The sequence below is a fragment of the Pongo pygmaeus genome, chromosome 3, assembly GCF_028885625.2.
Source record: "Pongo pygmaeus isolate AG05252 chromosome 3, NHGRI_mPonPyg2-v2.0_pri, whole genome shotgun sequence".
Taxonomy (NCBI): Eukaryota; Metazoa; Chordata; class Mammalia; order Primates; family Hominidae; genus Pongo; species Pongo pygmaeus.
Genome location: NC_072376.2, coordinates 167,248,140 through 167,271,502, shown reverse-complemented (window position 1 = coordinate 167,271,502; position 23,363 = coordinate 167,248,140). Strand labels below are relative to the sequence as shown.

The following is a 23,363-nucleotide window of genomic DNA, read 5'->3' as shown; positions in this document are numbered from 1 at the left end:
ATGTCCTTTGTAGGGACATGGATGAAATTGGAAATCATCATTCTCAGTAAACTATTGCAAGAACAAAAAACCAAACACCGCATATTCTCACTCATAGGTGGGAATTGAACAATGAGAACACATGGACACAGGAAGGGGAACATCACACTTTGGGGACTGTTGTGGGGTGGGGGGAGGGGGGAGGGATAGCATTGTGAGATATACCTAATGCTAGATGATGAGTTGGTGGGTGCAGCGCACCAGCATGGCACATGTATACATATGTAACTTACCTGCACGTTGCGCACATGTACCATAGAGCCTAAAGTATAATAATAAAAAAAAAAAGCTTATTTCTTCCAAAACTTTAAATATGTCATGCCACCCTCTCTTTTCCTGTAAGGTTTCCACTGAAAAATCTACTTCCGGATGTATTGGAGCTCCACTGCATGTTCTTTCTTTTCTTGGGCTGCTTTTCGAATCCTTTCTTTGTCCTTGACATTTGGGAGTTTATTAAATGCCTTGAGGTAGTCTTCTTTGGGTTAAAACTGCTTGGTGTTCTATAACCTTCTTATACTTATATATTGGTATCTTTCTCTAAGTTTGAGGAGTTCTCTGTTATCATCCCTTTGAATAAACTTTCTACTCTTACCTCTTTCTCTACTTTCCCTTTAAGGCCAGTAACTCTTAGATTTGCCCTTTTGAGGCTATTTTCTAGATCTTGTAGACGTGCTTTATTCTTTTTCATCCTTTTTTCTTTTGTCTCCTCTGTTTATTTTCAAATAGCCTGCCTTCAAGCTCACTAATTCTTCTGCTTGATCTGTTCTGTTGCTTAGAGACTGTAATGCATTCTTAAGTATGTCAGTTGCATTTTTCAACTCCAGAATTTCTGCTTGAATTTTTTCAATTATTTAAATCTCTTTGTTAAAGTTATCCAATAGAATTCAGAACTCCCTCTCTGTGTTATCTTAAAATTCTTTGAGTTTTTGCAGAACAGCTGTTTTGAATTCTCTGTCTGAAAGGTCACCTATCTCAGTTTCTCCAGGATTTGTCCCTGGTGCCTTATTTAGTTCATTTGGTGAGGTCATGTTTTCCTGGATGGTACTGATGCTTATGGATGTTCTTCAGTGTCTGCACATTGAAGAGTAGGTATTTATTATAGTCTTTGTCATCTAGGTTGTGTGCACCTCTTCTTCTTGGCAAGACTTTCCAGGTATTCGAAGTGACTTTGGTGTTGTGATCTAAGTTTTTGGTCACTGCAGTCATATCTGCATTAGGGGGTTCCTAATGCAGAGGCACCACCTTGGTGGTCCTGGATATAGCCCAGAATAATTATCTTGATTACCAGGCAGAGACTCTTGTTCTCTTCTCTTACTTCTTCCCAAACATATTCTTTTGCTCTGTGCTGAGCTGCCTGAAGCTGTGGAAGGAGTGACCCAAGAAGCCCTGTGACCACCACCACTGAGACTGCACTGGGTCATACCTGAAGCCAGCACAGCACTGGGTCCCATCGAAGGCCTATAGTAACCACTGCCTTGCTACCAGCTATGTTCGCTCAAGGCCCCAGGGCTCTACAGTGGGTGTTGAAGCCAGCCAAGCTTGTGTCCTTTCCTTCATGGCAGTGAGTTCCCCTGAAGCCTAGGATACAGAGATGTCATCAGAAAGTCAGGACTCCTGACACACCTACCTGGTGCTCTATTCTACTGCAACTGAGCTGGCACCCAAGCCACAAGACAAAAGTCCTTCCTATTCTTCCCCCTCCTTTCTACAAGCATAAGAGTCTCTCTCATAGGGCCACCACCACTCCAGGCCCATGAGGAATAGTGTCTGGCTACTGCTAATGTTCACTCAAGGCCAAAGGAATCTTTAGTCAGCTTGTGATGAATATTGCCAGACCTGGAACTCTCCCTTCAAGGCAGTAGGCTCCCCTCTGCCTTGGGGCAGTTCAAGAAATGCTGTCCAAGAGCCAAGGCCTGGAATCAATGATCCTAAGAGTCCACTTGGTGCTCTGTCCCACTGTGGCTGAGCTGGAACCTAGACTGCAAGACAAAGTCCCCTTTCCCCTTCCCTCTCTTTTTCTCTAGCAGAAGGGGTCTCTCCCCATAGCCACCACATCTGGGAATATGCTGGGTCACACATGAAGCCAGCACATCTCTGAGTCTCACCCAGGGTTCATGGCGAGTACTCCTGGCTACCAAGGAGTACTTCAGGGCCCAAGGGCTCTTTCATTAGCAGGTGGTGAATCTTGTCAGGACTAGGTATTTCCCTTCAAGACAGCAGGTTTCTTTCTGGCCCAGGGTGTGTCTAGAAATGTTGTCTGGGAGCTAGGGCTTGGGATGGGGGCCTCAGCACTCTGCCTAATGCCCTATCATACTGTGGCTGAGCTGGTATCCAAGTTGCAAGACAAAGTCTTCTTTACTCTTCCCTCTCCTCTGCTCAAGTGGAAGGAAAGAGTCTGTCCTGGAGTTATAAGCTGTGCTTCCTGGGGTTAGGGGAGGGGTGGTGAAAGTACTCCCTTGGCCACCCCAGTTGGTGTCTCAGTAGGTCATGTGCTCCCCCAAGCCCACTGGCTTCAAGCCCCGCACAATTCCTTATCCAGGAATTGTGGTCCTTGTGGCCTAGACAACCTTTCCAGAGCTCTTTAGCCTGCAGTGGCAAGGCTTGCTGGAATTCAGGTTCCAACTGCTGAGATAGGAGATTCCCCTATCACCAGGGTTGGACTAAATGTTCCCTCCATGGGAGCTGGCTGAGTTCTGCCCAGTGTTGCTTTCTGCTGTGACAGGACAGCACTGAGTTCCAATGCAGAGTCCCACAGTCACCATGCTCACCCTCTCCCAAGGGCACAGATTCTCTCTCTTCAGCACATGGCCACTGCCAGGAGATGGGGAAGGTGGGGGTGTATTCAATTCAAGACTGTCCCTACACTCCTCAGTGCCTCTTTTGGTGATATGAAGTAAAAACCAGGTACTGTGATTGCTCATCTGATTTTTGGTTCTTATGAAGGTCCTTTTTTATGTAGATAATTGTTCAATTTTGTTTTCCTGTTGGGAGGACAATCTGTGGAGACTTCTATTTTGCCATCTTGCTTAACCTCCTTATTAATATTTAAGTCAAAAATAGAATAAAACATTTGGTAGAAATAACGGGATTTTATTTTTGTTTTTAATTGGCATCTATTGTTTGTGGATGTCTGAAGTCTGATTTTAGATTATTTTGAGGATAAAAATGCTATTTTCATGAAGAGCTGCTGCAATAATCATTGAATTATGGAAATACTGTAGTGTAGTTTTTATTATTTGGCAACTAAAAACATCTTAAAAGGCATTTCTTTAAGTGAAGTGTAACTGTACATTTTGGTAGATACATTTACCTTGTTTTTTGAGATAATTGGAAATGTTCTGGGTTATCTCAAAACCAAAGTTGAGAATTACTCACATAGAAAAATTGTGCAACCTTTCTTTCTGAACACATGCAGGCTCTGGATTCTAGCTTGATCTGGAGTTCCGGGAGCTGGAAAAGATAATGAGGATGGCTCCTGAAAATTCAGGGAATCTAAAGTCTGAGTGTCGACTTTGGGATAACAGCCCATACAAGAAATGGTTGGGAAGTGAGGGAAAATTGGCAGCACCAGGTCCACAGGCAAGATGTTGACTCTGATCCAACACTGAAGCAGCAGTGAAAATTCTCAAACTCATGTCTTAAATACAGTCTTCTGTAAATCACAAAATTAGAGATGTAGTTGGAACATCTAGGGATCATTTTAGCACCTGCCTTTCTCTAAGTTGCTATGTGTGCGTTTTTAAATAATTAAGTGCAACAATTTATAATCACTTCTTTGAAAGTTGCCCATTAAAATCTATAATCCTATTAAAAACCTATTTCAGACTTAATCAATTGTGTTTACTTCTCATTGCATGCATTAACTTTATTTTGGTTTTTCTGCACATCTTTTTTTTTTTGCTAAAACTTATAAAAAAATAAGCAGTTTTCTGGCTTCTGTATTACTTCTTTAGGTGTTCACAAAAGCAAATAAGTTTAAGAATGTATACCATTTTCATTTTAAAGCATGATTTTCACCTATCCACAAATTTTGGAAAATTATTTCTTTTGAGCATACATTTTCCATGCTTTGTCTCACATCAGGAGTGATTTTTTTTAAAAGTCTTAGTAACGGTTCAGCCATTTTTAATGATAGGAAGGTGGTAGAAAAAAATCAATGCATTTCTTCTTTTCTTATTGTGTTAAAAACACATAACATAAAATTTACCATCTTGTTTATTTCTAAGTCTACGACAGTGTTAACTGTGTGCACATTGTTACACAACAGATCTCTAGATATTTTTCATTTTGTAAAATTCAAATTGTGCCCACTGAGCTATTTTCTTCTGCCCCCTCCACCAACCCTTAGCAAATGTCATTCTACTTTCTGTTTCTAAGAGTCTATTTAAATACTTCATATAAGTGGAATCAGACAGTATTTGTTTTTGTAACTGGCTTATTTCACATAATGTCCTTAAGCTTTATCCATTTTGTAGCATATAACAGGATTTCATTTCCTTCTTTTTAAAGGCCAAATAATATTTCATTGAATGTATATACTACATTTTGGCTATCCATTCATTCATTGAGGGACATTTAGGTTGCTTTTCCCTCTCATTTATTACTTAAAAAAATGCTGCAAGGAACATGAGTATGCTGATATCCCTTTGAGATCCTGTTTTCAATTCTTGGAGATATATATCCTGAAGTGGAATTGCTGGATCATAAAGTAATTCTATTTTTAATTTTTTGAGGAACCTCTGTACTATGTTCCATAGTGGGCTGCACCATTTTACATTCCCAGCAACAGTGCACAAAGGTTCCAATTTCTCAACATCCTTGTCGACATTTGTTATTTTCTGGTTTTTTTTTAATTTTTGATATAAAATAAATGCCATCCTAATGGGTATAAGGTAATATCTTGTGGTTTTGATTTTTACTTCCCTGATATTTAATGATATTGACAGTTTGGATATCGTCTTTGGAGAAATGTTTGTTCAAGTCCTTTGTTCATTTTTAGTCAAGTTATTTGTTTTTGTTCTCTTGTTTATTTGCAAGAGTTATTTATATACTATGGATATTAACCTCTCATCAGATATATGGCTTGCAACTATTTTCTCCTATTACATAAGTTCCCTTTTTAATCTGTTGATTGTTTCCTGTGCTGTGAAAGAGCTTTCAGTTTGATATACTCCTATTTGTCTATTTTTTTGCTTTTGTTGCCTATGCTTTTGTCTTATATCCAAAGAATGAATCATTGCTAAATTAAATATCATGAAGCTGTCCTCCTATATTATATTAACTTCAGAGTTTCAGCTCTTACATTTAAGTCTCTAATTCATTCTGAGTGGATCTTTGTAGATTGTATAAGAAAGGGGTCCAATTTTAGCATTTCGTATGTGGATATTCAGTTTTCCAACGCCATTTGTTGAAGATACTATTCATACCCTATTGTGTAACCTTGGCACCCTTATTGAAGTTCATTTGATCGTATACATGTGGGTTTATTTCTAGGCCTTATATTCTGTTGCATTAGTCTATATGTCTGTCTTCATTCCAGTATCATACATTTTGATTGGTGTAGCTTTGTAAAATGTTTCGAAGTCAGTAAGTATGAGGCCTCTAGCTTTGTTTTACTTTCTCAAGATTATTTTGACTATTCAGGGTCCTTTGACATTCCATATTTATTTTAGGGTAGCTTATATGAACTCTACAAAAAATGACATTGGAGATTTGGTAGGGATTGAATTGAATCTGTAGATTCCTTTTGGTACTATGGTCACTTTAACAATATTGTCTTCCACTTCATAAACATGGAATGGTTTTCCATTTATTTGTGACTTCTTTGGTTTCCTTCAGTAATGTTTTGAAATTTTCAACATATAAATATTTTACCTCATTAAGTTTATTCTTAAGTATTTTATTCTGTTTGATGATGTTATAAATGGTATTGTTATTCTAATTTTCTTTTCAGATTGCTTATTGTTACTGGATAGAAACACAACTAATATTTGCATATTGATTTTGTATCCTGCAATTTTGCTGAATTTGTTTATTAGTTTTTCTTGTGGAATCTTTAGGGTTTTCCACATATAGGATTATGTTGTCTGCACAGATAATTTTACTTTGTTTTTCTTTTTAGTTTGCATGCTATTTTTTTTCTTCTTCTTCTTTCTCTTGTCTAATTGCTCATAGGACTTGTATAGTGTGTTAAATAGAAGTGGTAATAGTGGGCATTCTGGCTGGGCATAGTGGCTCACGCCTGTAATCTCAGCACTTTGGGAGGCTGAGGTGGGCGGATCACCTGAGTTCAGGAGTTCAAGACCAGCCTGGCCAACATGGTGAAACATTGTCTCCACAAAAATACAAAAATTAGCCGGGTATGATGGCGGGTGCCTGTAATCCTGACTACTCAGGAGGCTGAGGTGGGAGAATCACTTCAACCTTGGGGGCGGAGGTTGCAGTGAACTGAGATCATGCCATTGCACTCTAGCCTGGGTGACAGAGTAAGACTCCGTCTTAAAAAAAAAAAAAAAAAAGAAGTGAGCATTCTTGTCTTGTTCCTTATCTTAGCATGAATGTTTTCGGTTTTTCACTGTTGAGTGTTGTGTTAGCTGTGGGATTTTTATATGTGGCCTTCATTATGTTGAAATAATTTCCTTCTATTCCTAGTTTGTTTTGAGTTTTTACCATGAAAACATGAGGAATTTTGTTATATGCTTTTTCTGCATCTACTGAGATGATCATGTAATTTTAATTTTTTTTCTGTTAATGTGGTGTATCGCATTAATTTGTTTTTGTATGTTGAACAATTCTTGCATCCCAGGGACAAACCCCACTTGGTCATGGTGTATAATCCTTTTAATGTGCTGTTGAATTATGCTTGCTAGTATTTTATTGATAAATTTTGCATATATATTTATCAGGGAGATTGGTCTGAAGAAAACTTTCTTTCTTTTTAGTATCTTTGTCTGACTTTGGAATGAGAATAATGCTGGCCTCATAATATGAGTTTCAAAGTATTCTCTCCTCTTCAATTTCTTGAAAGAGTTTAAGAAGAATTGACATTAATTCTTTAAATGTTTCTTAGAATTCTCCAGTGATGCCATCCGGTCCTGGAGTTTTCTTTGTTGAGAGGTTTTGATTATTGACTCAATCACCTTACTAATTACAGGTTTCTTGAGATTTTCTATTTATTCATGATTCAGTCTTGGTAGGTTATATATTTCCAGAAATTTATCCATTTCATCTAGGTTATCTAATTTGTTGCTGTATAATTGTTCAAATTAGTCTCTTATGATCCCTTTGGATTTCTGTGGCATTGGTTTTAATGTCTCCTCTTTAATTAAGGATTCATTTTTTTTTTCTCTCTCTCTCTTTCTCTGTCTCATTAGTCTAGCTAAGGCTTTGCCAATTTTATTAACCTTTTCAAAAAATAACTTAGTTCCATTGTTTTTTTCTATTGTTTTTCTATAATTTCATTTATTTCTGCTTTAGTATTTATTATTTCCATCCTTCTACTAACTTTGGGTTAAGTTTGTTCTTTCTCTGGTTCCTTGTGTTGTAATGTTAGATTGTAAATTTGAGATCTTTCTTCTTTTTTAATGTAAGTGTTTACCACTATTAACTTTCCTCTTAGTATTACTATCATTGCATCCCATAACTTTTGGTATGTTTTGTTTCTGTTTTTATCTCAATATATTTTCTAAATTTTCTTTTGATTTCCTTTTGATGTATCAGTAGTTCAAGAATGTGTTGTTTAATTTCCATGTACTTGACAATTTACTAGTTTTCCTTTTGCTAATGATTTTGAGTTTCATTCCATGTGGTTGAATGGACTTTTTATTATTATATAATGTTCTTATTTACATCTTGTGACAGTTTTTAACTTAAAGCCAATTTTTCCTGATAAAAGTATGGCCACCCCTACGCTCTTTTGGATAGCATTTGTATGGAATATTTTTATGCTTTCATTTTCAGCTTATTTGTGTGTTCTTCTATGTAAAGTGAGTCTCTAATAGGCAGCATATAGCTGGATCTTATTTTTCATTTCTTTATTTTCTTCTCGTTACCTTCCTTTGTGTTTTGTTAATTTTTTGTAGCAACATACCTTGATTTTTTTTATTTCCTTTTGTGTTTCTTCTATACATATTTTCTTTGTGGTTCCTATGGAGACTATATAAAATATCATATTAATAACAATTTACTTTATATTTCTAACAGCTCTAGCTCAATTACATACAAAAAACTCTGCTCCTTTACATCCCCAACACATTCTATATTATCAGTGTTACAGATTACATCTTTTATATTTCATATCCATTAACCTAGTTAGTAGTTATATTTTTATTCTTTTATCTTTTAAATTCTATACCAGAATAAAAGTGATTTTTTCATCACTATTGCCATATTATATTTACCTTTGCAAGTGCTGTATATATATTTTTTTGTTTTCATTTACTGTCTAGTGTCCTTTTGTTTCAACTTGAAGGACTCACTTTCTCGTATCCTGTAATGCAGGTTTAATAGACCTGAAATCCCTCAATGTTTGTTTATCTAGGAAAGTCACCTCTCCTTCATTTATGAAGGACAGTTTTGGAAGACGTGGTATTCTTGGTTGGCAGTTTTCTTACTTTCAGCCGTTTGAGTACATCATCCTACTCCCTTCTGATCTCTATTGTCTCTGCTGAGAAATCCACTTAATATTATGGGAGCTCCCTTGTTCAGGATGAGTCACTTTTTCTTTCTCTTTTTTTTTTATTAAGATTTTCTCTTTATCTTTGACATATACAGTTGGATTTTAATGTGTTCTCATGTAGACTTTTTTGGATTTATCCTATGTATAGTCCTTTAAGTATCATGAATATGGATGTCTATTTTTTTCCTCACATTTGTAATTCACAAATGTATGAAATTTAAGAGGCATAATTAATGTAGAGTTATAGAAAGCAGATCAGTGATTTACTGGGGCCAAAAGTGAGAGAAAACTGAAATGGGCATAAGAAAGCATTTTGAGGTGTTGAATATATTCTATGATCATGACACTGATCATAGAAAATATTCTATGCTTATGATACTGATTACACAGGTGTATATATTTTCAAGATTCATAGAACTGTATATTTAAAATATGTACAGATTATTGTATGTAAATTTCACATAAATGAAATTGATTAAGTAAAAAAATACTTTTACAAAACAAGGCAGGCAATCCTAGGAGAGTGACACATAGACAACTGGGAAAGATGAGCAGTAAAGGATATAAAATATTACAAGGACATCAAAGTACTAACTTGGGGACCAAATGAATCCATGGGACCCTTCCAGCTGCTGTAGATGACTTTTTCCCCAGAGCTTCCCATACAGACAGCTGCCCTACCCAGTTTGCCTTAAAGGCACTCGGCATCTTCTCTTAGTATATCAGTCCCCTCAAGAACTTTGCATTTCTTCATTGCTTCCTGTCACATAAAGCGAGAATCTGTTCATCTACTTATTCTGGTAAATAAAGTTTTATTGAAACACAGCCACACTCACTTGGTTATGCATTGTCTGTGACTACTTTCATGCTACAATAGCAGATTTGAGTATTTGCAACAGGACTGTGTGACCTGTAAAGCCTAAAATAATTAATATCTGGCCCTTGACAGAAAAATTAGCTGATTCTTGACATAAAGCCACACTTATCTCCCTGGCTCTCAAGCTCTCTCATTCTCTTGCCTACCTCTCTTACCCTTCTTCACACTGTATTTATACTTCCTATTTAAATTTATTCCCCACTCCTGCCTTATTTGGTTCTAGATCTAATTACAAGGATTGTCTTCTTGCCTCTATCAGTCCTTGCTAATTCTTCTTTCATGTTGGTATTTAGTCTGTTCCCATAACTTAAAATGACTTCCTTCTCTTTTGTCTTTCCAATTCCTATACCTAACTGAATTTCTGTTTCTCCCTTAAAGTTATCTCTTTGCCCCCGCTCTATCTGAATAAATCTTGAATTAATTCATGTCTTGCAGTTAAGTTGTTGGTTACTCTCTAGTTGGGTTGCTTTTACCTACAGCTAGATCGGAAGCTGGTTGAGGGAATATTCCTTTTCTTTATGCTCCCATAGCCTCCTTTCCCACTCCCACCTCCAGTGTTTTGGGGCAGTGTGTCAAATGTCTTTAATCTGTCCATGTCTTTCCATCTCCCATCCCACAGTCCTAGGTCATTGTCTTCTGCTTGGACTTTTGCAGTATTATCTTAATTGGCCTCTCTGCTCCATTCTTACCCCTCTCTTCTCTGTTCTCACAGCACTTAGTATGATATTTTTAAAAAGTAAATCATATTTTACTCTACTCCTTAAAATGCTTCCATGACTTCTCTTTGCACTTACAATAAAATCTGACCCTTGCTTATCCTGCCATCTCCACCTTCTTCCTCTTCCGCTACTCGTTGTGCTTTACCCAACCAAGCCCTTTCCTAGCCCACAGCCTTTGTGGTGGTGGCTCTTTTTCCTAAAATCCTCTTCTTCCAGCTGTTTCTATGGCTTCTCATCCTTCACTGTCCCCAGACCTCTCTAAAGTCTAGTGCTTCCCCTGAAAAAGAAGTACCTTCTATCAAGTAACCTTATTTCTCTCTTTCTAGGAGCCTGGAACAATTGAAACTTTTCTATGATTATGTATGTTTTAATGGTTTATTGTCTGTCTCTTTACACAAGTTAATAACCACCATGAGGACAGAGATCTTTTCTATCTCGTTTGCTAGTATATCCCCAGCACCTAGCATGGAATCTGGCTCATTGAAGACAATAAGTTATTGTTGAATAAATGACCAAGTGAAAACATAGTAGGCAAATAATAAATAATCAGTATTTTCTCTTGTGTTTTCATGAAATTTTTTTATCCTAATGGAGTTCTTTTTTTACCTAATTTTTACAGGTACTTCTGTTGTGACTGTAAAAGCTTTTGCTCCTGACTCAATTCAGGACAGCATGAAATATTCAATTTTTAGTGGAAATGAAGATGGAGTTCTTTCCCTGTGCTCTAAGTCAGGTAATCCTTCTCTACCCTATGCTAGCTTTATTTTCTGCTCCATTTAATGTTATTTCTGCAAAATTTGCAAAGTAGAAATTGTTAGAGCTAAATAATTTAAAAGGTAAGCAAGAAAGAATTTTTTACGCTAGCCTATGAAAAGTTATGGGAAATCAAGAACTATTTATTTATATTCACTAAGAATTATATTCTTAATATTTCCAAATTAGACAGTGTCTATCCTGCCCTTCAAACTTTTGAAGATAAATTAGCTTCCACTTACAATTTACCCATGTATTTGGGGAAATTGGAGATAGAGTAGTGAAATCATTGACACTGAGTCTGAATTCAAAATAAGAACACGTCTAGCTGTAAGGAATTTTCATCGGAGATTCTTGTAATTTGCTACTGAATGTCAACAACACAACAAAAAAAAGAACAGCTGAGAAGGTTTCTACACAGTGGTAAAGAAATTACTTCCAAATACAGCATGTATTAAACTTAGCTTCAGTAAGACCATTACTATTTTAAATGAATACCAATTGATTATTTCAAACATACTTTTTTTCACTAACAACTCTGTAGTAGATACACATCTACTGCTTTGTTGTCAAACTTCAAGAAGAATGTTTCTAATAATGTCTATGTTGCCATACAACCACCTTATTTAATCTATACTACATGCACCTGGGAAGAATTGAGAGAGGGTAATTCCTTAGGTAAATGTCCTGTCATCCAGGGTGGTGTTATGACTTTTTGGTCCACACAGCCTTTGGTCAGCAACCTTTCTGAGGTAGCCTGCTAGAAGTCTTCATCTCTTCGTCCCATTGTTGCATTAAAGGGTTGTATAGGAAATCTGTTCTCAAAAGGATCATCTGTGAACATCACCAAGTCTTAATTTTCTTGCAGTCCAGGTGTCTGAGGGTTCTGGGAAAGCAGCCCAGATTAAAATGCTTAGGAACAGAGAAGAGTAGCAGAGCTGGCATGTTTTCCCAGGCTATCAAGACCCTCTGCCGCCGCACTCCTAACATGGCCCAGACCCGGTCTTATTTCTTCTACAGTCCATCATTAAAATGCAGATAAAATCTTCCTAGGGTTAGTCCAAAGAGGTCATTCACAGGAACATCTTTATTTTTTGATTAGATAACTTATTTACATTGAGTTTTAAAATTTTATTGTGAAATATCTGCCAGACGGTATGTTGAAACATGTAAGACTGTTTAATGGACAATAGTAAAATAAAAACCCATATGCATGCCACCCATCTTTGGAAATAGACATTAAGGTAGTCCCCCCTTATCCTTAGTTTCTTTTTCTCCAGGCTTAGTCACCTGTGGTCAACCATGGCCCAAAAATGTTAAATGGGAAGCTCTAGAAATAAACAATTCATATGTTTTAAATTTCTCACTATTCTGAGTAGTGTGATGAAATCTCACATCATCCTACTCTGTCCCACCCAGAAGTAAATCCTCCTTTTGTCCAGGGTCTCCACACTGTACGTGCTCCCTGTCTATTAGTCAGTAGCTGTCTCAATTCTCAGTTTCACTGTCATATATTGCAGTACTTATATTCATGTCACTCTTATGTAACTTAATAATGGCCCCAAAGCACAAGTGTAGTATTCTGGATTCTGGCAATTTGGATATGCCGAAGAGAAGTGGTAAAGTGTTTTTTTTTTTTTTTTTTTTTGAAGTGAAAGGTGAAAGTTCTCGATTTAATAAGAAAAGAGAAAAAGATTGTATGCTGAGGTTGCTAAGATCTACAGTAAGAATGAATATTCTACTTGTGAAATTGTGAAGAAAGAAAAAAAAATTTGTGCTAGTTTTGCTATGGCACCTCACGATGCAAAAGTCATGGCCACAGGGCATGGTAAATGCTTAGTTAAGAATGAAAAGGCATTAAATTTGGGGGTGGAAGACCTGAACAGAAAAACGTGTTCAATTTGACAGTAACATGTTGCACCAGAAAGCATTGAGCCCTCTATGAAGGCTTCAGCAAGGAATCCCCTGAAATGAGTGACCCTAAGCCATTTACTGCAAGTAAGAGATGGCTACACAGATTTGGAAATACGTTTGGACTGAAGAATACAAAAACTACTGGAGAGGCTGCATCTGCCAACAAAGAAGGTGCTGCCACATTTCTGAAAATGTTGAATAAGGAGAAAGGAAACCATCTAAAGCAAATCTCTAATTGCCGTAAAACTAGGTTTTTCGGGAAGAAGATGTCCAATGGAACCTACATTCATAAATGTACAAAGGAAGCACCAGGGCATAAAACATGGAGGGACAGATGAACTCTGGTACTATGTGGTAACACTGCAGGACATATGATAAAATCAAGTGTAGTATACAAAGTGAAGAACCCACATGCTCTCTAAAACAAAACATTATCTGCCTATGTTCTGGCAACATAATAAGAAAGCATGGGTGACACACATCTTGTTTATGGAATGGTTCCACCAGTGCTTCATTCCAGAGGTTAAAAAAAAAAATACTTGGATGAGGAAAGGTTGGAATTCAAAGTTCTGTTAATATTAGACAATGCACCTGGCCATCTTGCTATGAAAATGAAAATGTTGAGGTTGTATTTTTACCTCCAAATAAAACCTCATTGCTTCAGCCCCTTGAGCAGGCATCATTTGGTTTGTCAAGGTCACACACCTGCCTGGTATTTGATCAGCCATTAATTGATGCAGATCATAATCTGGATGTAATGTAATGCTGGAAATCATTCACTGTTGCTGACGCAGTAACATTCATCAAAGCCGCCATGCATGAATTAAAACCAGAAACTGTAAATGCCTGCTGGAAGAACTTCTAGAGTGAAGTCATGAATGATTTTAATGGCTTCCTGGGGATTGATGGAAAAGTTAGGAAAATAATTCACACAGCAAGACAAGTTGGTGGAGAAGGGTTTGCCGACATGCTTGATGAAGAAGTAGAAGAACATATTGAAGGCCATTGAGAAGTGTTAATAAATGAGGAAGAACTTTTTGAGTCATCTACAGAGAAAGGGAAGACAAAGAAGAACTAAAGCAGAACCAACAATGTAGACATTACTGAAATTTGCTCAAGTGTTTCAAATCACACAGATATGAAAAGACAAAATTATAGAATACAATCCTCAGATAAAGTGCAGGATTGAAGTCACCCATATGATCACAGGATTATAACCTCTGTACTAACACTTTGATTAAAAACTGACAAGCTTTCTTTTTTTTTTTTTTTTTTTTTGAGACGGAGTCTTGCTGTGTTGCCCAGGCTGGAGTGCAGTGGCATGATCTCGGTTCTCTGCCACCTCCACCTCCTGGGTTCAAGTGATTCTCCTGCCTCAGCCTCCCAAGTAGCTAGGACTACAGTTGTGCACCACCACACCCAGGTAATTTTTTGTAATTTTAGTAGAGACGGGATTTCACTGTGTTAGCCAGGATGGTCTCAATCTCCTGTCCTCGTGATCCGCCCAGTTCGGCCTCCCAAAGTTCTGGGATTACAGGCGTGAGCCATCGCGCCCGGCCAAAAACTGATAAGCTTTTATTACAATGATTTCCAAAAGGTTTTGGCAAAACAACAACAACAACAATAACAAAAAAAAACCCCTGCAACTCTCAGGTACTCCTAACCATCAACATCATCTGCTCCTGACATCCAACCATCGACATCATCGTGGCTCGGTGATCCAGGACCACTTGAAGCAGATGTTGATCCTCCTCCTGACATACCATCAGAAGTTCAGTAGTAGCCTACTGCTACGTCACAGTGCCCACGTCATTCACCTCACTTTACCTTATCATGTGGGCATTTTGTCATCTCACATCATCACAAGAAGAAGAAGGATGAATACAGTACAATACGATATTTTGCAAGAGAGACCACATTCACGTAACTTTTATTACAGTATAATTGTTCAATTTTATTAGTCATTGTTAATCTCTTACTGTGCCTAATTTAGAAATTAAACTTCATCATAAGTATGCATATATAGAAAAAAGCATAGTATATATAGGGTTTGGTACCATCCACAGTTTCAAACATTCACTGGGGGTCTTAGAATATATCCCCCACAGGGAAGGGGGAACTACTGTAATAGAATTTTTGAATTTTCAAAAGCCTCTGTGTGCCTCTTCCTTTTTATATCTCTTTTTTCCTTTCTTTTTTTTTTTGTTGTTGTTCCGAAATATGTGTACATTGCAGAATATCTAAATTGAGCCAATTAACATACACATCACTTTATGTCTCTCTTTTTTTTTGTCCCAGAGATAATTAGTAACTTGAATTTGTATTGATCACTGGCTTCTTTTTTTCTCATAAAGAAAGACAGGTTCTCACTATGTTGCACAGGCTGGCCTCAAACTCCTGAACTCAAGCAATCTCCTTGCCTTGGCCTCCTGAAGTTCTGGGATTATAGGCATGAGCCACTGCACCCAACTGATCACTGACACTTTTGGTTATAATTTTTCCACTGTATTTGAATTTCTAAACAATATGTCATTTACTTTTACCTTGACTTAAGTATGATAATAGAATCATGCTACGTACTCTTCTATGACTTTATTCCTTTGCTCAACATTTTTACTACGACTTACAGTGCATAAACCATTACATGTTAAAGAGAAATAGCAAAGAATGAAATGTACAGGCTTGTATGTCTCTTCTTAGATTTCTCCTAAGTACATTATACTATTTCTCGCTATGGTAAACGAAAAAAATGCTTTTCCTGACGGTGCTGTTGTATGTATTTGAAACTGATTTTTGTCTTTTGATTTTTTGTCTGGCAAATTGCAAACTAGAGACTGACATTTTTCTGTATATTTGACACACAAAATCATATCTGAAAATGACCACTTCCCCCTGTCTGAAGTTATGTAGTTATTTTTCTTATTTCAGTGGCTAGCCTAGTTATTTTAACATATATAAAGTCCAACATTAATCAGTATTCTCTTCCTGAGTAATACAAGAGATTTGCAATTATTGATCTCGAAGTGCTCCTATTTCAATTTCCATGCTTTTGTGGCCACAATTTTGGTTCTTTCAAATAAGGCATTATTAGTATTTTTCAGTTAATTTAGCTGCATCCTTGCTGATGTCTCTGCTAACCATTCTTTCTTACATCTCAGCCTTTCTTCTAGTATTATTTTTTTGCTGCTTGAACTATCTCCTTTAGTGAGGGTTTGTATAGTAAGCTCTCTCAGATTCAGGTAGTTAAAAAATGTAGTTATTTAATCCATGCTTTTAAAATACTTTTGCTGGTCTTGTAATTCTAGACTCACAGTTATTTTATCTCATCATAGTAAGATATTATTCTACTGGCTTCTGGCATCCCATTGTTGCATTAAGAAGCCAGCTGTTGATCTAAACACCATTCATTTGTATCTTTTCTTGGAACTCCAATTAGACAAATATTGGGCTATGTGACTCTCTGCTACATCTCTTTTTCATATTTTTCATCTGTCTTTCTCTTCATTCTGGGGAATTGTATTTTTCATTTCCAGAAGTTCTGTTGAGTTCTTTTTCAACTCTTCTTTGTCTTTTGAAAAATAGCCTCTTGTTCCTTGCTCATATTTCCAAGGGTTTTTAATGTATTTAAACATATATAATAATTATGTGCCCAACAATTCCTGCATCTGAAATCTTTGATGTTTGGTTCTGTTGTCTATGGGTTTGCTTGCTGTCATTTATGGTGCCTTGTTTCTCTATGATTTTAGTGGTTGTAGACTATGAGCTACTCATTATCCTTGAAAGCTCTTTGACGATTCTTTGAAGCCTCAGTTGAATTTATGCCCTTAAAAGAGGATTTGCTTCCTTTTCTGCAATTCACCTGGAGAATCATCAGGGAGAAGCTAGTTTAAATTTAATTCCTAAGAGTTTTAAATGTGTATAATTATGATAGTATAGCTACCATAAATTCAGGCTTAAACTAATACGGAAGATTTTTTTTCTCCCTTTCAATCAACACCAAGGTTAAAAAAAAAAAAAAGTCAAGCTTCTGGTGGTTTTTTGGCCAAAACCTTTTGGAAGAACGTTGTAATTAGAAGTTGTAGTCTCTTTCTTTTTAACTCATCACTGTTGCTGCAGATTGTAATCCTTCTGTGATCATACGGGTGACTTTGATGCTGCATTCCATCTGTGGATTGTATTCATGAGTTTGTTCTTTAATATCTACACAATTTGAAACACTTCAGCAAATTTCAGTTATGTCCACATTGCTAATTCTGCTTCAGTTTCAGTTTTGTTTCTTTTTTTTTTCAATAATGGCCACTGATTTGGAATATATGTAGCCTTTAGATTTCCAGCTCTATGCTAGTTTTTCCTATTAGCCCCTTCACCTTTTGTGGGTTCTCACCTTATTTTCCACACTCCATGCAACTATCAGAAATGAATAGTAAGATGGAAGGTTGTGGTAGAAATCTTTGGAACAAAAATGAGCTGTTAGTACTTACTAACCACTCAGGATTTCTGTCTTCATTTCTGTTTTGTCCTCTGTAGAATTCTTACAACTGTACCAACTCAATAATGCATTGTAATACATACACATATATGTCTATGCATATATATGTATTATATATATAATTTATCATGCATTTTAGTTGTTTTTATCATGAAGATTGGTCAAGTATATAGTTTACCATACTGCTGTCAAGAAAGCTTTTTTAAAACTTTAATTATGATATTAAATGCATCTTTTATGCTGCCTTTGACAAATTATCATTAAAATTGTATCTAATTGTATAGGTTTTCTGAATGTATGTATTTTAAACATACACCACTTAAAAGGTGAGACTGATATGTATAATAAATCAATAATATTTATCTCTAAGATTATAGTAACTTAAGAATAAAAGTATGAGAAAACCATTTTATTAGTAATTAGTTTAATAAGTTGTCATTAGACAGATCTCTGATGAGAACTCTGTTTTCTGGCAATTTGTGCCAGTTTACCCTCTGTTCTATAGTCACAAACCAAGTTGACTCTGTATTTAAACTTCATACCACTTTAGTGTAAAAACATGTATTTCTCACTGTCTAAACCAGCAGCAATTTTAGAGCTTGACTAAGGTTTTTTATGTAAATAACAGATGGCAGCATTCATTTTAGTATTTATTAGAGTGGCGCAAAACAAAACTGATCAAACTTTCAATGTTTCAAAGACATTGTTTAAGTAGGAGAGGGTTTGAAAGCTACTGAATAACATAAATATTTATCACATTCTGCTTTGGTTTGTACAAATGCATGTACACAGTATATAACTGATGGATGGAAGTAACCTGAGTATGTTATCAAGCATGTAGCATTTGATGAATCTTAATCTCATTTGGATGTGTATTTCATAACTTTGCCAAAAGCTATACAACGTACGTATTTTTTAGAAGAAAATGTTACTACCATTTTTTTCTCAAGTTATTACATAACTGGCACATTAACATATAAGCAAGAACATGAAGTTAGTATTTGTGAGGCTTCTTACTCTAAGGAAGGTGTTAGTTTCTGCGTATACCATTAGACAGAGTCCAGTAGTACTTTCCTCTCACTGATGACAGTACACGCTTGATGTCTTTGTGAAAACTACACATGTATTATCCAAGGAAAAACGTGGATCTAGCAGCCTTGAATCATCCCACAGACTGGTTATTGTCTTTTCTACTTGCACGACTTTCACAGCATATGACAGTTATTACCCCAAAAATAAAAACCATGCAAGGAAAGCATTAGAACCGTCGATCCATTCCAAGTGCAAAATTCCAATTATCAAAGCCTAAACACAAGCCTTTTATTAAAAATCGACTTTGATCTGCACTATAATTGGCACACTTTCTACTCAGTGACATGGGCAATTTAGTGTTGCATTTCTATTCTATTTTTCCTTTACAAACAGTAACAGAACATGATAGCCAGGCAAGTGCTCTGTTTGGTGGAGACAAGAGATCTAGGTGAGAGCTGTGGACCCACCTCAGACTCAGGCTCTGGTGACATTTTGGGGTGTGGGAATCAGCCTTTGTTTCAGGGAGGTTTCTGAAGACCACCTAGTTTCATCACCAGCATATCAAAAGGCAACTTAATTATTCTCCAGGGGCCAAAGTTAGAGCTACTCTAAATTTTCTGCCAGGGTTGTTGGTCACAACGGACTGTGGTTTGTGAAGTAGTTTGGTTCTAGTACTAAATTGATAACTAAATTTGATATCAAAAAATGATACTGAGTTTATGAAATTTTAAATTTGGTAGTATAGTGAGTTAATATATAATATATTGTTTTTTTTCTAACAGAATATAAGCTACAAAATCTCCCCCAAAACACCCAATAACAAAGATAGAATATTTGAACAGGATATGCCTCCCACTAGAATTCAAGTAGGTGCCAGATGACCTAAAGCTTCTTGGACTAGGTTATCTGGGGAAGCTGATTCAGATACAGCAATAAAAACTGCAGCTCCCAGGCCATAGTTCCGGAAACAGTACAGATTCTTTCACCAGAGGATCGAACTTCTAGTAGTTTATGGCTATTAAATGTTCTCTTTCTAAATTCAGAGTTCACAGAGATATTAAATCCATATGTGATGATGAGGGGCAGACAAACACGAGTAACACATCGTGGAATCTACATGTTACTACAAAGAGACATTCCAAATATGCATTATGTCACCTGCTCCTCACAGCCACTCTTTGAAGTCATTGTTAACATCCCATTTTATATAGAAAAGGAGACTCAGCTTTACGTCAACTGCATAACTTGTCCAGGTCACAAAGTTAGGAGGTGGTGGAGCCAGGTAATTGACCTAAATTAAATTTCTAGGCCTGGGATTTATGCCTGGTTTCAGGTTTCTCTAACTCCAAATTAGTGTTCATTCAGCAACTCTCTATTTGATGGACTTGCTGACAGTGAAAGCCAAGTAAATAAAAATAATACATTGAGTCGGAAATTTTGTTGTAAAGTGGAGGAAAAAACAGTAAAAACTAGACAAGGAAATTATGTTAAAAGAGTAAGTTTCTTAATTTGCCAGGGGTGGGGGAAACTAGAGCATGGCATCACCCTCAAAAATCTGCTTCCCTAACCTGGATCTGCCTTTTATATGCGGGCATAAAAGTATTACTGTGTGCCTTCTGGAGGGCAGACCCTGAGCCAGACATTGGAGATATGATGGTACGTAAGAGATGGTGTATGGAGCTTATAAACAAGAGGAATAATAGGACAAAAACAGGTGAAGGTGAACAAAGTGATGATGCAGCTGCTGGGAAATGCAGAGGCTTTGTAACAGACTTTTGGGAGGCTGATGGTACAGGGATGGTGATCTGGAAAAATCCCTGAGGAAGGATAGCTGTGGGAGCCATTCCAGGCTGATGGAACCGCATGCGTGATGACTCTTTAATAAGCATTCAAGGATCAGATGCATATTATGATCATGGAAGGGTTTCATGCAGAACAACGACAGCATCTTTTTTTTTTATTATTAAATTCAGAATGAAAACTGGATTAGGGAGAGACCAGTTTTGTGGCTAATGCAGGGGACAAGGTGGGAAGTGCTGGTGGCTTGAAGGAAGGCAGCAGTAATGGGGCCGGAGTGAAGATATATTTGAAAGATAGACTTTCCAGACAGGGCCAGGGGGTAAATATGGAGAGAGATAGCTCCCAGGTCTTGGTATTTCATAGTTTCTTTCTCTCTGCATATTTGAACCTGCAAACATCTGCAAGATCCCAAATCTTTTCACAATGACCCCGGTTGGTGGGGAAAGGAGGCTCGCCAATGGGAGGCTTCTGCGGGACAGGTGAGCTGTGAGCACATGAGGCAAAGATGCTTTGAGTCATTTTAAGAATAACTACGGCCAGGTGCTGTGGCTCATGCCTATAATCCGAGCACTTTCAGAGGCCAAGGCGGGTGAATCACGAGATCAGGAGCTCGAGACCAGACTGGCCAACATGGTGAAACCCCGTCTCTACTAAAAATACAAAAAATTGGCTGGGCATGGTGGCGGGTGCCTGTAACTCCAACTACTCAAGAGGCTGAGGCAGGAGAATCGCTTGAACCCAGGAGGTGGAGGTTGCAGTGAGCCGAGATTTCACCACTGCACTCCAGCCTGGGCGATAGTGCAAGACTCTGTCTCAAAACTAACTAACTAAATAAATAAATAAAATAAAAAATAAAAGAATAACTACAACATAATTTTCTTTTTTTTCTCCTTGGAAATAAAAATAGGACAACTCACTGTGAAAGAACCCAAGTTCCTTGATTTTGAAGTCAGAAATGAGGTACAACTCATCGTTTTAGCTGAAAGTAGTGGGCATAGAGCCTATTGCAAAGTAGCAGTCTTGATACAGGATGAGAATGATAATTCACCATGCTTTGAACAAAGTGTTTACCAAGCATCAGTGTCTGAAGGCCAACTCTACAATGCTCATGTCATACAGGTAACAGAAATACATTTGTGTGTGTGTGTGTGTGTGTGTGTGTGTGAGAGAGAGAGAGAGAGAGAGAGAGAGAGAGAATTATTACAAGTCAATGTACATCAAAATTTCCAAGCCCTGTGGTCCAACAGTCTTTCCAGGGCATGTACATTTTATAGATGGGATGAAACCTTAAAGAAAATCTGAAATTCTTGCACTGTCTCTTCCTCTTTATTTATTCAGTGCTCAGTTACTGACACCTGCTTTCTCTAGGAGCACTGTTGAGCACTAGAAGTATGCATTTATTAATGCAATAGAAGTATGCATTTAGTGTAATGAGTGAAAAGAGGAGACACAGCCTCCTCCTGGAGGAAAAGTATAAGACTTCACAGAATAGTGATATTTACACTAAGTCTTCAAGGTGAACAGGCATGTGGACGGATCTGCTTTCAGGACTAGCCCCATCTCAGTAAAAGGCCCCAAGTCCTGGAGAGGCATCCATTCACAGGGCAGTTTTGTTCATACTGTAAAACCCACTCATCCTTGATACTTTCTCCACCTGCCTCAGGACAAGTGTTTGTTTCGTCTTTCCCTCCACGACTGAATTGAGTTTTTGTAGTCATGAAGCTGGGCATTAGGAAATCTCTAACCTCCCGTGACTTTGGAAAGGAAATGAGTATAAATCCAACTTCCAGGCAAAGTTAGCCACAGGGAGGGTCATTCCTTTTGGCCCCTGGAATGTCATGGCTGTGGTCAGCACTTCATGCTTATTACACCCCTTTTTCTCTGGGCTAGGTGGTGTAAGGCGTTTACATGGCATGCCAGCATATTTTCTGGACAAAACCTGCAACAGTTCTTTACTGTGCAGACACCTTCACCTCATTGTATAAAAAGACCCTGCAGTGACTCACAACTGTAATCTCAGCACTTTGGGAGGCCAAGGCAGGTGGATCACCTGAGGTCAGGAGTTCGAGACTAGTCTGACCAACATGGTGAAACCCCATCTCTACTAAAAATACAAAAACTATCCTGGTGTGGTGGTGGGTACCTGTAGTCCCAGCTACTGGGGAGGCTGAGGCAGGAGAATTGCTTGAACCCGGAAGGCAGAAGTTGCAGTGAGCTGAGATCATGCCATTGCACTCCAGCCTGGGCAATAAGAGCAAAACTCAGTTTCAAAAAAAAAAAAAAAAAAGCCTTTCTTTTACTGCAATTCCAGTTTCTGATGCACATATCCCTGCTGTTGGTGAAAACAAGACCAACAGAGTCTCAGCTGCCTTGGAGTTTTAGCTCTGTGCCCCTACACTCCGTCCAGGATATCTGGGATCCCCTAGGCTATGACTGCAGAGGTATTTTGTATTATACCAGCCTGATTGCTCTAGTCACCAGCCTGTTCCAGATGTGCTGTGTCTTTACCCTGGTTTCAGCCGTGACTCAGATGTTTCAGAAGAAAGTGAGGACATTTACTTTTCCAGTCTTTATCATCCCTGCCCAGTGAGGCTGATCAGTGGGGATGACAGATGCCTCCAATGCCACATTGTCACAAGAGGATCCCCACACTGGGGCCCTGCATCGTTTCATTTCTCTGTCCCACATGCTAACTGGGATGGAGCTAAATTGCTCAGTGTGAAATAAGTGAAGGCAAAGACCCATATAAAGCCCGGGTGCACTGAATGAGAGAGAGCCTGACCCACCAGCACTTCAAATTATGGCAGAATTGTAGAAGGCTGAGTCAGGGACAGATAGAATGAACTTTTTTCTTTCCATTTTTCAATCATTGAGTTCCCAGGAAGCTAGCACTACCATTCTGCTGTGTCTTGTTCAGAAAATTAGAAATGGCAGAGGCTCTGGAACTCATACCAGTTGTGGTGGTTGCTTCCTGGTTTTTGCCCCCACACTGCTCAATGCCTTCCTTTGGTTACAGCCCCACAAACTTCCTTTGAGGGTCTGACCCTCTGTCGATGCAGTCCT

The 23,363-nt window shown here is 37.7% G+C and overlaps 1 protein-coding gene and 1 long non-coding RNA gene across 3 annotated transcripts in view; one reads left to right on the top strand and one right to left on the bottom strand.

Moving 5' to 3' along the window:
• Positions 1–23,363, bottom strand: part of LOC129035329 (uncharacterized) — a 307,216-nt gene that overhangs the window by 11,618 nt on the left and 272,235 nt on the right. The gene's annotated exons all lie outside the window — the stretch shown is intronic.
• DCHS2 (dachsous cadherin-related 2) overlaps positions 1–23,363 on the top strand; it is a 259,479-nt gene that overhangs the window by 212,576 nt on the left and 23,540 nt on the right. For both annotated transcript variants that reach the window (XM_063664223.1, XM_054485608.2), the window contains 2 exons: positions 10,932–11,045; positions 21,208–21,419. In XM_063664223.1, the coding sequence (XP_063520293.1) occupies positions 10,932–11,045; positions 21,208–21,419 (326 nt within the window). The remainder of the gene's footprint in view (positions 1–10,931; positions 11,046–21,207; positions 21,420–23,363) is intronic.